Source organism: Drosophila sulfurigaster, chromosome 2L (genome assembly GCF_023558435.1).
Source record: "Drosophila sulfurigaster albostrigata strain 15112-1811.04 chromosome 2L, ASM2355843v2, whole genome shotgun sequence".
In the NCBI taxonomy this organism is placed as follows: domain Eukaryota; kingdom Metazoa; phylum Arthropoda; class Insecta; order Diptera; family Drosophilidae; genus Drosophila; species Drosophila sulfurigaster.
Genome location: NC_084881.1, coordinates 23424525 through 23439537, shown reverse-complemented (window position 1 = coordinate 23439537; position 15013 = coordinate 23424525). Strand labels below are relative to the sequence as shown.

The window sequence follows — 15013 nt, the reverse complement described above, 5'->3', positions numbered from 1 at the left end:
GATGTAGAAAACTTGCATACCCCCAAACGAACGAGAGGCAAAGTTCTCTAAAAGTTCATCGATTGTTTATTTGATCGAACAACACACTTATAAATAGCATACTCTATTGTTTGGAAAAAGCTGTGTCCAAAAATCAGTGCGCATTTGTGCGCGGAACTGAAAAGTGCGACTATTCAGAGCGATATTTTGATTGTGGGCGTGGCAATGCAACTGAAAAATAGCAAGGAGATCACAGCGTATGCAGTTTTCTTGCTCCAACTAATTAATTGGACAGCAGGTAAGTATTAATAAGCATACTTACTATCTTATCTTATGTTTCCCTAACTCTAGCACGTCGAGGCTTTGGCCCAGGCGAACAAGACTGGAACTATGTTGAAGTGAGAAAGGGCGCCCATCTCTTCTATTGGCTCTACTATACGACAGCGAATGTAAGTTCATTTGAAGAGCGACCTCTGGTTATCTGGTTGCAAGGCGGACCCGGTGTTGCGTCCACTGGTTGCGGCTGCTTCGAGCAGCTGGGACCCTTCGACATTGAGGGGCAACCACGTGCCAGCAATTGGGTGCAGCACATGAATGTGCTCTTCATCGACAGTCCTGTTGGTACTGGTTTTAGCTATGTGGAATCCTTTGGCGAATATGCTCTGAACAACAAGCAAATTGCCCTCGATCTTGTCACACTAATGTCGGATTTTCTGCGCTCACATCCGGAATTCCAAAGCGTTCCATTGCACATCTTCTCTGAGAGTTATGGCGGTAAAATGGCACCAGAATTCGCCTTGGAATTGTATCGGGCTCAGCAGCGAGGAGAGGTGCAGTGTCAACTCAAGTCTGTGGTGGTGGGCAATCCCTTCACCTCGCCCTTGGACAGTGTGTTATCCTATGCCCCATATCTACTACAAATGGGCATCGTGGATCACGATGGCTATAGCAATATATCGCGAGTTGCGGCCGAGACTGCGCGTCTAGTATATGCTGGCAAATGGCGACAGGCGATCAATGAGAACGCAGCTGTTGAGGTGATCAAGGAACGCACTGGGAACGTGTTTCTCTATAACACTCAACGACGAACTCATGTGGACGATGACTATCGCTATGGCGAGGATCCTAAGTTGTGTGCCTTTATGGTCAACAATGTGACAAAGACTTTGAACCTCACTCATATGCCTGTGTGGATAGCGCAGAATGCGACGGTCTTTCTTAAGCTCAGTGACGACATCTTTAAGCCAGCAGTTCACATAGGTAAGTCCATAAAGCTGGTAAATAATTCAACAATTATTTATTGAATAATTATAAGAGCAGCACGAAAAATAGTTTAGGGGAGTTCAGGGACCATTAATTCATTATTTTTATGATTGTGTAATAAAAACAATATAAATTAAGTTATTTAATAGTACTTAGTGGAAATATAATGTAATATATAAAGTTTGTATTTTCAAGTAATATGCAAAGCTTTAAGGAAATGAAAAATAACTTATTTGATCCAATATGGGAATATGTGTGTACGTTCCATAAAAGTCCCGTATATGCTCAAAATTTAGTTTATTTAATATTTCTGAATATTAATTATTTGTTTATGATAAAGCATAATTTGAATTTATTTCCTTTTTTTGTTAGTAACTTAACTTGCATTGAATCAAAATCAGGAGAAACAGGCAAAATGTTTAAATTTTGATCGAGTTCGAATATATAAAAATAATTTAAAAATGGTTAAAGTTAAAAATATTATAGCAATAGCATACAAATTTTCGTAATTCTCGTATTTTGATTGACTAAGGATAAAAACTGTGGAATACATTAATGTTATATATTTCTTTGCTTATTTTAATCAATGTTACCTCTTTCCTAGTAACTCGTCTGCTGGATGACACGCCACTCCGAGTGGGTGTCTACTCGGGCATGTTGGATTTACTCTGTGCCACTCCCGGCACTGTCAACTGGATCAACCGGATGTCGTGGCGCCACAAGCAAGAGTATGTGGATGCCACACGTAAACCCTTCCGTAGCGATGGCTTTCTCGAGGGCTACGAGAAGCAAGGAGGAAACTTCAGCATGTTTTGGGTCTTTCGGGCGGGACACACAGTGCAGCAAGATAATCCCGCGGCCATGTCTCACATTCTGCGTGAGTTCACCAATTATGGTTGATTATGCTTTAAATACAAATAAAGTGCAACTAGTCAAATAATGGATTGCTTGTGTTTCAGTCACTCCTCAAAGTGTTCTTCGCCCAAAATCTGGTGTCAAGGAGAAATACAAATTTCTAAAAATTTACTTGAAATTAACTCAAATGCTGGTTACAATGCGGTTTGCCTCAAGCCCACAATTCACACACATTGCTGAGTGTCTTTGCCTTCGCTTATTGCTGGAACATTTTACAGGTGCACCACATCAATTTATTTTCCACACAAAAGCCTATTAAAACTCTCACACTCACACTCATACTGACTCGTCCATTGATGGCTTGTGGAGCCTGACTAAATGTTTGCCAAATGGAACCACTTAACCTTTTTTTTTTGCTGCCTTTCTCCTTGCTTTTTCTCTGTGGTTCAGTGAAAATGAGCAGAATTCCCAATGAGTTGTGGAGAGTTGTTGGCAGACAGTCTATGGGGTTTTGGCGTTGTGTCTCGAGCCGCAGCAAAACAAATTAATTAAAAACTTAAAAAGTTTCTCGAACACAGTGATGATGCTTTAAACGACAGACGGCAAAGAATCAAGGCACATTTTACTGAGTCAGACATTTCTCTCTAAGGAGTCTCCTTGTCTTGATTTGACTACAATTTTCTTATGCCCGAAAGAGTTGAAAATTTGTAAGAGTATTTGGGCAAGTTGTGAATTAGCTGGAACATAAAAAGATTGGTAAATGCCGAAAGTTTGCTTTGAGAAAGGTACTGAGGATAAATGTTATGAAAAGGTGCAGGTATTTAGATGATCGAATTAATCTCACAAAGGAACCAAGGACTTTGACATTTAATTCTTAATAAATCATTTTATTTTTTGGGAAACTTTCAAATCAAAATACACATGCTGAAGAAGATACACTCTCAAAAAAAAAACAAATATATATTTTATTTATTACATATAAAGATTTTTCACCTTCAGAAACTTCTCCCTTCTCTAAGAAGCTATACCCAAAAAAAAGTCTCTTACCTTATCTTTCGCTTATTGAAATTAGGCAAATTGAAAGCAATTAGATTCGATGGCAGATTAATTTTGGTTTGGCCATTTGGATATCGTCAGTGTTCTAGGCACTCTCCATCATCAACAACTAATTAGTGAATACTCAGATGAAATACGTAATCGAATAACAATTGGCAAGACGACTACAACATGCAAGAAGTTGCCTGCAAAATGCTTTTCCCTGCGTCACGTCAACGCACAAGTAATTTTCACACAACTTAACGCAACATATCGTGCATATTAATTATGGTGGGAGTTTGTCGGTCGAGGGGGGTGCAAATCTAATTTGGTTAGACGACCTATGCGGGCGTCACGTAGTTGTTCCTTTGCCTCCCCAATCTCCATTTCCCATACCTTGCTTTTAGCAGGCAGATGGTAGATGTCATGCGTGGAATGCGCCTGCACGTATGCTACGATAGAAGCCGTGGAGCCTGGCCTTTATGCTACTGCCTTGGCTTGGGTTGTGTTCTTGAGCTTGTTTTTATACCCGCTGTCCTTAAGGTAGAAGGGCATTTCAACTCGCAGGATATGTACGTAACAGGCAGTAGAAGCATCGTTCACATTTTCAAGTACACAAGTATATTTTGATCATCTTCTAGAGACCAGAAAATTCAGTTATGTCAAGTCAGATCACGCAGCTCACATTTGCTTAAAAAAGTGGCGAGGCTACAAATGAGTATGGTGTACGAAATTTATACATTTTTAGTTCGTTTCCGATTTACAATCCTTCAATTAATTTTAATAACTATGCCATATATTTTTTTAAACTTTTTTTTATATTATTTTACTTTACTTTTAGTATAAAATATTAAATTTTAAAAAAAATTAAAAATTAAATATAGTAAAGAATGGTAAATTAAATTAATAAAATTGGATGGAATTAAAATAAAATACATTAAAATACAATTCATTTAACAGTTTTAAGAGACAAATTTTGAACACGCAAAAATGTTATGTACTCTATAAATATGGTTATCGGATATTTCAGAGTCGAGCACTCTAAGCTGTATCTTTCTCGCTGGTTGGTGTTAAGAGTGAGGGTTGCCCTAGTTGCCACGTAGCCGGGTCAGGGGTAGGCAGCCATTGTAGCCATGTCAAGTATTTATAGGTGGCATGCCTGGATTTACCACGCACAGCCCAAAATTTGGCTTAAAAATTACTCATGTGCGATGTGTCGATGGCTTCAGCCCATCTACTGCCTCTGCTTCATCTTCTTCTTGGCCAGGCCAAAAATAAATTAAATGCCTTTCGCCGAACCAAAAGAAAACAAAGCAAAATTCCTACCATCAACATTCTCACTCAGCCCACTTTCCTAGACAGGTGTGTTACTGACTTGCCCTTGACTTCGTCCTTCGTCTTGTATCCTTGCTCCTTGCTAGCAATGTTGGTTTTAAGCCTTCGGTTGCCTATTGTTTTGCCGACACTGTAAAAAAAGACCAGTTCCTAAAATCTAACTCCACTTGAACATCAAATTTTTTAAACACATTTAAATCTAAAAAGTGCTTCATTTAAAAAAAAACCAAAATTACAGGTATTTAGGTGAGAAAATTCTCGAATCCATCGAAATTTCTATAAAGTTATTATTATGTACATATAAGCGTTCAATTGGATTGGATTGTGGGTTAGTGGTCCTTAAAGTAGACGATTTATTCTCTTATTTATTCAATGTTTTTATGTTCTTCACGCGCTTTTTAGAAGAAAATTTACATGTTTAATTTATTATTATATATTCTTTGGTTCCTTGTCATATAATATAGCTATCTAACCCAAATTCATTTTTTTCTACTCCAAATAGGGATCTAGTTTTTTATTCATTTTGATTTTATTTAGTTCTTTTCGCTACTCAACTATGACTTTTTCGCCAAATCTAAATCAAAACCGAAGTGGGATCCTCTCCCATTTTCTGCCATTTCTTCTATATCTTGAATGTTGATTCAATTGATTTTTGTTTTTATTTTTCCTCCTCTAACATATTTCTCCGTAGTATTTCTGCCATAATTTTTCTCCCTTCCCTCTACATTTTCATTCTTTTTTTTTATTATTCCACCTCACTTTTCTCCCAAGCAAGAGAACAAAGCCTAATAAATGAGCCTTAATTGGTTCAGTCAAACACACATGTTGCTTTAGCTTCTAGTTCCCAGTGAAAAACTCACTCCATTCCATATTCTATACTGAAATTTAATAAGACAGAAGTATTAACTTCGCCTCTTTAGGATTATTTGTACTGAAATATTGTCAACACGTCACTTCTTCAAAGTTATCAATTCGACAATAACATGGCACATCGTTCAACTGATCTATTAGAATGGCAGCCTCATCGAGGAAATTGTTCAGCATTTCGGGTGTGCGAAAAACATTTTCACTTATTTTCAAATTGTTATCATCCCAAATCTTCCATTTGCGCATGCTCTCGATTACATCGCCACAAAAGTTCTGAGATGCGTTGACAGTGCGGGAGATCATGTCCTCCACATGCTTGCGGTATTTACCTTAAGATTAAAGGAAGCAAATGAGAAAACAACTAAATAAAAAGTTAGGTAATTACGGTCTGCCAAGGTGCGATGCACCTTCTTGATTTTCTCATCGATCTTCCCAGTCTCGTACTCCTTGATGATCTTGTACATACGGGCATCCATATACTTGATGCCAAAAGCACTCTCTTCGCATGTCAAGTTGCAGCCCGTATTGAAATTGGGTCCCTTGAATGGCACCGCAGTCCGAAACTTGTTGCGTTTGAATTCATCACGTCGATTCTTCATGAGATTGGCCATATGCATTTGGTAATAACGTGCTCGATCGTTGTGAAAGCGAAACGTTGTGCTGGTCAACAGCTTTTCCACCTTCGAGAGGCAGCTAAAACAAACATAAAAGAATATCAATCGGAAAAACAAAAAAATCTCTCAAGGCAAAATAGGTATTGCCAATAGGTATTAAATTAATTAACAATTATTGAACAATATTAGGTTTTCAATAAGTTAAGTTTTTAAGTTATACTAAATAATTATAAAAAAAAAAATATTATATATAATTTTTGAGAAGTACATTTGGTATACTGAAATAGTACTTTATTTAAAATATTTGTACAGATTACAAAAACCACAGAAGCCGTATATTGGCATATAAAATGGTCTCTTAATTCTTAATAATAAGAAGTTAAAGTTAAGTCACGGCACGCAATAACCCAACATACAAAATTTTTAAATTTGAAAAAGGACAATTTAATCAAAAAATAATAAAATATGTTACAAAGGCAACGAAAATATAATATTGGAATATAAGATTAACATATGTAAATAAGTAAAATACAAATTGAGAAAAAAACTATTGATAAGTTTAATAGGCGTGTAAATATGTAATCATGAGTAATTAATAACTAATATTGTAAGAGAAATCTAAATACATATACCAAAAAAAAAATAAATAAAAAATAAAATTAATGAAAATTAAATAAAGAAACATTAGTAATAATTGTGAACATTTTTCGACTGATTTAAAATTTAGTTTTTTGTTTTTAATTTAGTTTTAGTTATTTTTAATATGAAACTATGGCCAGATATGATATAATATATAGTATTCACGAGACTTACGTGGAGTTGCGCAACGAGTAGACACCGGGAATGGCCTGAGTGCGCAGCAGATGGTGCAGCCTGTATGCCACACAACAGAGTAACTCTTCGGCGGCCAGCTGTTGTGTGTGACGCAAGCTGTACGCATCGTGCACTGTTTGACGCACCAACCAGCCACGAAACAGTGCTTGTATCTTCGTCGCCGATCTATTGTAATGCGCCCAGAGACGTTCGTGCAACATGTTCTCGACCAGCTTCAGATAATTGTTGCGCGTCGCATAGCCGCGCCACCAACGTTGTATTTTGATTGCGGCCCAATCTTTGCGATTTGGTCTACGGGCGTAGTAGCGACGCCATGCGCGTTGAATGCAACGTGCGGCCAAAAATTGCTTATAGTCGATTATCAGCAGGCATGTCCTGGCAACAGGATGATCAACTGGGTAGCCATATGAGTTGTGGAATCACTTACTGCGAGAGCTCTTGAGGCACCTCTTTGTCATCTCTGAGTCCCGAGAATTCTTCCTCACATCTGTGTGAGGACTGCCTAGAAGTTGAGTATAAAATTCACAATTGTTGCAACTTACTCGTAGGCGGATCGCACATTCGTCGACAGCATCGACATTTTCTGCTCAACAAAGTTATAATGAAACATTGTGTATTTTTCTTTTTATACGTTTTAGTTTTATTATTATTTTTTTTTTATTTTTGTGTTTTGTAATATTTAGTTTTTATTGTGTAATTGATTAAAGTCAAGTTAATATTTGAACATCTCATTCTAATTTGATTACAAAATCAAAGTTCTTTTAATTAAACTGAAACTCACAAATTATTGTATTTACATATATCCATTTTTTGTTTTTTTATTTGTATCGATTTGATAATAAATCCATATTTTCCATATCGAAATTCGAAAACCATTTCAAATTTAGTTCTAAAATTGGTTCATATTAAGATACTTGCTCTTATCGATAGTATATCAACGATAGAACTATATGTACACTATTTTAACTTATATATTATAATTGTCATCTTTTGCAATTCCCTTCTAAAATGTTTCTTTCTACAATAGAATGTATACAAATTGGATTTACTTCGCTTTACTATCGATGATAGCAGCGATTACTTTGGTCGTCGACAATCCAATTACAGTCTAGTTGCAAATTCCGTTGGCAGTTTATTGAAGTTTATGCAACATACTTGCAGTTAACCAACTCAGTGACTAACAACAGTGTACGCTAAAAGTATGCAAACAGCTTTGGCGAAAATAGATTAAATGGCATGTCAACCCAGCTCTGATGCGGGGGCAGTCAGGAAGGAAAAACAATAAAGAAAATATAAATAAATTGTAGGAGACAGCAGCGTTTTGGGGCCAAATTGTTTAAAGGTGAAAAATTGTGCTGATCAAAATTCAGGCCAAAAACCGAAGAGCAATAAGAGCAAGAGGGAAAACGAAACGACGACTCAAGGTGCCTTGGCGTATGACAAGCGTTAACTTTTCTATGTTGACATCCTCAAGGAATGTTACTTGTTTCGTCTCCTCCTTTCAGGATTCTGTCTCTATGTCCCACCGTATTTTGTTTCGTTTCGTACGCTCAATCAATTTTCTCAATTTTCTTTCCCAATGTTACTTTTTTTTACATTTTATTTTTATTTTGTTCTTCTTTATTTTATTCTTATTTAGGTACAGTGCACGTTTGGTTTATTTATTCCCGCTGCCAGTCGCAGTTGAAGCTGTCTTCATAGCCATTATCCTGGGGCCTCTTCCCTCAGCCTCATCGCTACCAACCGCCAAACCACTCTTGGCCGCATTGCGATGATGGCGACGTTGATGTCGATGTCGATGTTGAAGTCGTTTGCTGATGATGCTGCACGTCTCGCAATGCTCTGATGTGTGCTGATATTTGACACTTTATTATGTGCACATCATCAATTTTGAAATTATTGTCAATGTACAGAAAGAGCACAACAATATGTGCGATAGGCAGTTCCTCTTTCTCTACCTATCGATAGTAGCTCTGCAATTAGGAAAACCGAATAGGTCAACATTGTTTGACAAAATAATGGATGGTTTTCCAATTACCTATTTAAGTTATTCCTCGAAGCTATATATATTTTTTATATTTTTGTCTTATTTTAAATAAATTAATTGAATTACGTTTTTAATTAATAATTTATTAATCAACCAATAAAAGGGTTAGCCTGCAAGTTTTATACTATTTTATTAAATCAAATTTTATGTATATTTATACAAATGATAACTGCTAATGATAACTGCTAATAAAAATCATTAAGTGTCTGGATTAAAATCATTTTAATGCACATATGGTTTAACTGCCTAAAGAGAACTATTTAAATCATTCATTAAATAATATAGAAAATAAATACATTACATTGTTTACAACTAATTCAAATAAAAAGTATACGATAGGTACAAAGGTAAGCTTAAAAATGTAGCAATTATTTAGACCATCTACAACTCAGACACATACACACACTCTCACAGAAAGCACAGAGCAGACGCGTCGCACATTTGGCGCACCGCAAAGTATGCAATCAATTTTTATTGCCCACATGCAGTGAGTGGGCGTGAGGGGGTTGGTGTGGGCGTGGTCTTGTGCTAGCGCCAGTGCAATGTTTTACTAATAATTTTCAATATAATCAGCACCTGTGACGACGACAAGGACGACGCGTCGCCCTTAGCAGAGGCCGCAGCAGAGGCAGCTGGCAGGCAACGACGACGGCAACGGCACAAATGTTGCTAATGTATAAACATTTGAGGCTGCTGGTAAAGTTAGAGGGAATAAAAATTGAAATGCCTTAGCATGCCCAGCAAGGCGCAACAGGGCTAAGAAGCGAACGGGGGGGACTCCCCATAGAGCCAACACTTGCCACATTATGTAGCAGCCGCGTTAACTGGAACTCAGTCGCACAGCGAATGGCGGATGGCACAAAACCTAATGCGTTTCGCTTGCGGAGCACCACATGCGGCTGGGCAAAAAAGGTAATGGCCATGGCTTCAAGAGAAGACGAGCAGTAAATGTGGAATCTACAGCATCAATGAGGCTACTCATTTATTCTAAGTATACACTGACTCCATACTGTCATCGCTATCGAATATACTGAATGTGCAATACGTAATTAAATAGATTAATGATCGCTCTGTAAAATATTTACTATAGATTAAATTAAAAAGAAACATAATTTTAATATATTGTTTAAGTTATTGAAATGATTATATTTTGAATATTGAATTAATGATCATACAATTGCGACAATATCCGAAACCATCTATGATTATTGATTGTAATATAGCGAGGCTAATACAGAAAGCATAAGAAATTAAATTTTCGCCTTAAACTGATAGAAATATTAACTAGTTTCTTTGTTGTCATTGAAAATATAAAGAAACATAATTTTATTATATTGTTAACATTGTTCAAATGATGATATTTTGAATATTAAGTTATAGAAAGAAACCCTCTAAGATTTTCGATTGTAATTTTGCGAGACTATTCTTTCTTCCTTTAACTAATAGAAATACTACGATTAGCAAGTTCTGTTCTTATCCACTCATATTGACCTTGAACGTCAGTAAATTTCGTTCCATTTGTAGAGATTCCATGGCTCCAAATTCCAATTTGATAATACCGATTGGTACTACCTTGTTCGGGACATACCAGTGGTGAGCCGTTTCCAAAGGCGAGATCCGAATTGTGACCTGTTACACACAGCAGAGTTTTGTGTACAAAGGTTTTACATTGAGTTAACTGAAGTTCCATTGCTCTCATAATGGATTGATCCGACCATCTATTATCATTCCAGCCTGTCACAATGCATTTGTTCTTGTTCAGTTCAATGTTGCTGGGCAAACAGATGGGTCGAATGTGCGAGAACAGTTTGAATCGTTTCTCCAAAATAAGCAGCGCCACATCATTTGCATACACATTAAAATCAAACTTGGGATGTATCACAGTCTCTTTGATGAATCTCTCTTCATATGACAATGCCTCTTTGTTGGTTTTCATATCCCATTCACCAGCTCGAACCTTCCGGTGTTTTGAAATCAGTTCACTTGCGCTGGTTAGCACGACCTTTACTGAGATCAATGAACCACCAAAGAGATATTTATCCTCCATGTCAAATACACCAACAGTCCAGGGGTACTCTCCGAAATTCGATTCACTCGCTCTTTTTCCCTTAATGGTCATAATAACACCATTATTTGTGCCATAGCCACATTTGGAGGGGACTGAATTGCTAACCGGTCTCGAAGCATTTAGCTATTGTATGTAGAATAATTAAGATCGTAATTGAATTGAAACAATTTTAAACTTACAATCTCCGCATCGGGGCAGCATGTCTCTAAGTAATGACATTCGTCGCTTGTAATTATATCGATTTCATATTTATCGTTCAGCGTCCTGGAGCTCTTGCATTTCCAAAATGCAACACATCGATTCTCATTCTCTTCACCGCATTGCACAATGGGTGCAACGGTTGTTGTCGTTGTGGTGCTTCTAGTCGTTGATGGTGGTGTTGTTGGTGCTGTGGTTGTGATGGTAGTTGTTGTTGTTGCTGCTGTTGTTATTTCTGGGATCGCTGTAATTGGTGATTCAGTTAGTGGAATGTCGAATTCATTATTATTTGTGTATGATTACAGCCATCGTATTTTCCCTCTATAATATCATTATAAATGTCGTCATCGTCGGCTCTGACCTAAACAGATTATCAGAAGCCATAGCAAACCCCTTACGAAGAGCATCTCGGGAGAGCTGTTAATGATGAGCAAGAGTTATCGCTAACGCGTATTATTGAGAATACTATACTCAACAATTTTCAAGTTAAATGCTCACCAAATGAATAATAATAAGTAATACGATCCTAAAATCTCAAAATTTGTTGAACTTTCTTAATACGCTGGCATAATGCACTGATTGTTGAATTTAAACTCAAATTCAAAGCAAGCGATTGTGAACCATATTGAAGTACAAAAAAAAAAAAAAAAACATTTAACGATTGCATATAAATTAAAAACTCATTGATAGGCTTCTAACGAGTAATGCTACATATATTTATAAAGCAATTAAATTTGACGCGCAATAATAATTTGATAAGTTCTAGATTGTTCAAAAATATCGAAATGTACTTACACATACATACGAGTATATAAATCTAATATGTTGTATGTATACAAGTTTCATTTTTTTCTGATTGCTTTGCTGGCGTTTGCTTTTTGATACGTTATCAAGTTTCTTTTCGAAATTTTAAATAAATATACGCTGTGGCAATGTTGTTGGAATATCCTTTAAATACATAACAAATTTGTACAGTCAATACAAACATTTGAGAGATTTATTCGGCGTGTTTTGCTTGGTGTCATGGAGGACTTCCAAGATCATTTTCCTTCCGAAGGCGGGCAAATGCAGCCATGTTATTCCCAATGACTTCAGGCCAATCAGCCTAAAGACTTTCTTACTAAAAACCTTGGAGAAGCCTTGGGGGCTTTTCTTGATATTTTAGGCTCCTTTAATAATGACACAACTGATGTCATTATGAAGCGCCTTGACTCAGTCAACACGGCTACAGTGATCTATCGATGGATCTGCGATTCACCCATTGAAATGGAAGTGCTAGGTGGCACTCTCCAGGGCCCGAGCCCCAGCTTGCCAAACACTCCTTTAAACTCCCTGACCTCTACAGCATTATCCAAGTGGCCGGCCAACGCAATTAACATATTTGTTGACAGCAAAGCTTCTATAAAAAACGCACTCTAATGTGGTCAAATGCAAGGTTGTCCTGGAGAGCAGAAGAGTAATAGAGTCACTGAACTCAACAGCGGTCAGGTCAGGTCAACTGCCACCAAGGCATGGAAGATAATGAGATCGCAAGCACCCTTGCCAAAGAGGACGTTAGGTTTGATATCAGCAACATGCATAATGGTCTGATATACCTTATCGAGGAAATTAAAGCACACTCTAAGCTTCTGTGGGACTTGAGCAGGCGCTCGACTAACTCATTGAAAACCGTCAAGCTCATGTGTGTTCTAATCGACATCCACGCTGCCAAGTACGCGAAGCAGCTTTGAAGGAAAGAATGCAGCCTAATATTCAGCATTTTAACTGGGCACTATTTGTCGGAAAGACGAAGAGTAATCAGTGTAGGAAATGTAAAGAGTCCGGAGTTAAGGCAGCAGTCAAACATCTTCGCTGTGTATATCAGGGTGAAAAACTTTTATAAGTTGTGTCTAAACGATCTGTGTCACGTTTCAATATTATCCCCTAATGCTGTTGGCGTTTGCTAAAAATGCTACCATACTCTGCGTCTTCTGATACGAAGGCACAATGTACCACTACAGCTACGGACTTCCACAAGTCAATGTTCTGCCCCTCTAAGGGCACCCGGTCGTACTTACCTAATTTTGTAGGATATGTGCAATGAACTTGATCGGATAATTTGATGATATAGTCATTGAATGATTCATTGAGAGCCGCTTTCAATTGCACAATTTGTTCGGGCGTTGGATTCAGTAAACTTATCAGCTTCCCTTCCAAAATGTTTTTCTCGAAATCCAGATCGAGTTTTTCGCATTTTCTAGTTGTAGTTTCAGGCTCTGGCTGCTCTGTTGCTTGCGGCGTAGTTTGTGTTTCTACTTTCATTTGCATCATATCATTTAACGTATCATAATCAGTATCATCTTGAACTGTGTAATGCCGAATAAATAGAAACGTCTCAATAATTTCTACACTGTGTTGCATACAATTCTCTAGCACTTACCTACTGATGAATCCGCAACTACAAAGCTCGTGAGGAGCAGAGGAATTAAAACACTCTTCCATGAGCACAGCATTATGACGACTATCAGAATTATTCCAATTCTAAAACATTTATGTATACCCGCTACTCAGTTTACTTTCAGTGAAATTTGTTGTGATTCATTGATAAGTGAGTGCCAGCTGTAAAATAATCACTTGGTGTGAGTGCGCATATTAGAAATATTTATAATTATACATATGTATATATTTTCATTAGTTGTATGACATATAAAAGATTACACGACTTTAAAAAATATATTAAAAATGCATGAGAGTAATGCTAATCAAGATTATACATATTTATATAAATAAAAACAATATAAAAACGACCTTATTTTACTTTATCGGGCATAAAAATAAAATTTTGTGGTTTGTGCTCGACTTCGTAATGTACGTAATGTACTTTATGGCTTTTTCTCTTGGGTTTAATGAAGTACTTTATCAACAATTCACATACACATAAATATTTCTTGATTAATTTTAGTAAAATGTACAGTTTAGTTTTTAATAAGAGTGTCAATCAATATTTTAAACATTAAGAAGAGTTTGTGGGACATTAAAAGTGAATTTTAAATTCATCAAGATTAACAGGAAATAGAGTATCGCGATATCTCGACTAAAGTATGTCTCCTCTACATTATTTAATGTTTATCGGATGACCAGAAGGCAGTCAGTATTGAGACAGATTTCACATCTACCGTAAACAAACTTAGCAGGAAGAAGATGAATAACAAAGGCAATTGAAACAAATCAAATACGAAAATTAGCTATTTAATAAATTATGCTACACTGACGGCATTCGCATCAGCAATCCTGCAACTACAACTCACAAAACTGAAACCGTGGCTGCTATGATGGAACGTTGTCGTCAATGAAAGCAAATCAGCGCATATAACATTCGCATGCCCAGAAGTTCAACAGAATGGTACCACACTGCCTGTAGTCAAATATCTCGGCCTAACACTTGACAGAGGGCTAACCTGGGCAGAACACATCAAAAACAAAAGAAAACAGCTGAGTCTGAAACTTCGTCAAATGAAGTGGCTGCTGGGCTACAGATCCCAACTGAGCCTTAGAAACAAAATCCTGCTGTACAAAGCGAAGAAGTTAAAAGGTACGCTTTGAAGTATCAGGAGAGACTAGATCAACACTGCAACCCGCTGGCCGTTAATCTGCTTGACAATAGCCAACATCGCCGACGGCTGAAAAGGCACCACCACCCCATTGATCTCCCATTTAGGCCACCCAAAGAGTGGTAGTTAACACAATTTCTTATAAATAGCCCCTACATGTAAAATTTTCTGTAATTTTCTTCGTCATAAAATTTATTTTGAACAATTTCTAATGTTTTTCTATTTCCTTTTAATGAGCTACTAAGCTTTTTTAGTAGCCTTTTCGCATTAAACTATTGTTTCTTAATGAAACACGCAAGTTCAAATTTCAAGTTTATTTTTGTGGTAC

At 36.9% G+C, this 15013-nt stretch overlaps 3 protein-coding genes across 3 annotated transcripts; 1 reads left to right on the top strand and 2 right to left on the bottom strand.

The window, feature by feature from the left end:
- Positions 1 to 122: 122 nt before the first annotated feature.
- Positions 123 to 2171, top strand: LOC133850515 (retinoid-inducible serine carboxypeptidase-like). Its single transcript, XM_062286643.1, has 3 exons — positions 123 to 277; positions 331 to 1239; positions 1847 to 2171. The coding sequence occupies exons 1-3, from the start codon at positions 205 to 207 to the stop codon at positions 2140 to 2142; spliced, it is 1278 nt and encodes a 425-aa protein (XP_062142627.1). The 5' UTR covers positions 123 to 204; the 3' UTR covers positions 2143 to 2171.
- A 3165-nt stretch (positions 2172 to 5336) lies between these two features.
- LOC133850243 (uncharacterized) lies at positions 5337 to 7471 on the bottom strand. The gene is made up of 5 exons (XM_062286282.1): positions 7325 to 7471; positions 7210 to 7269; positions 6762 to 7157; positions 5720 to 6027; positions 5337 to 5663 (listed from the first exon to the last, which is right to left on the bottom strand). The coding sequence occupies exons 1-5, from the start codon at positions 7390 to 7392 to the stop codon at positions 5410 to 5412; spliced, it is 1086 nt and encodes a 361-aa protein (XP_062142266.1). The 5' UTR covers positions 7393 to 7471; the 3' UTR covers positions 5337 to 5409.
- Positions 7472 to 9947: 2476 nt separating this feature from the next.
- LOC133850187 (phenoloxidase-activating factor 2-like) lies at positions 9948 to 13422 on the bottom strand. The gene is made up of 3 exons (XM_062286218.1): positions 13153 to 13422; positions 11077 to 11339; positions 9948 to 11020 (listed from the first exon to the last, which is right to left on the bottom strand). The coding sequence occupies exons 1-3, from the start codon at positions 13403 to 13405 to the stop codon at positions 10265 to 10267; spliced, it is 1272 nt and encodes a 423-aa protein (XP_062142202.1). The 5' UTR covers positions 13406 to 13422; the 3' UTR covers positions 9948 to 10264.
- Positions 13423 to 15013: the final 1591 nt, after the last annotated feature.

Coding starts and splice junctions, on each gene's coding strand:
- LOC133850515 (XM_062286643.1), top strand. CDS start 205: ATGCAACTGAAAAATAGCAAGGAGATCACAGCGTATGCAGTTTTCTTG. Junction 278..330: donor ACTAATTAATTGGACAGCAG/GTAAGTATTAAT, acceptor CCCTAACTCTAG/CACGTCGAGGCTTTGGCCCA. Junction 1,240..1,846: donor TAAGCCAGCAGTTCACATAG/GTAAGTCCATAA, acceptor CCTCTTTCCTAG/TAACTCGTCTGCTGGATGAC.
- LOC133850243 (XM_062286282.1), bottom strand. CDS start 7,392: ATGTTTCATTATAACTTTGTTGAGCAGAAAATGTCGATGCTGTCGACG. Junction 7,158..7,209: donor GTGCCTCAAGAGCTCTCGCA/GTAAGTGATTCC, acceptor TCCTGTTGCCAG/GACATGCCTGCTGATAATCG. Junction 5,664..5,719: donor GCATCGCACCTTGGCAGACC/GTAATTACCTAA, acceptor TTTAATCTTAAG/GTAAATACCGCAAGCATGTG.
- LOC133850187 (XM_062286218.1), bottom strand. CDS start 13,405: ATGATGCAAATGAAAGTAGAAACACAAACTACGCCGCAAGCAACAGAG. Junction 11,340..13,152: donor CACATATCCTACAAAATTAG/GTAAGTACGACC, acceptor CACCAATTACAG/CGATCCCAGAAATAACAACA. Junction 11,021..11,076: donor GCTGCCCCGATGCGGAGATT/GTAAGTTTAAAA, acceptor TACATACAATAG/CTAAATGCTTCGAGACCGGT.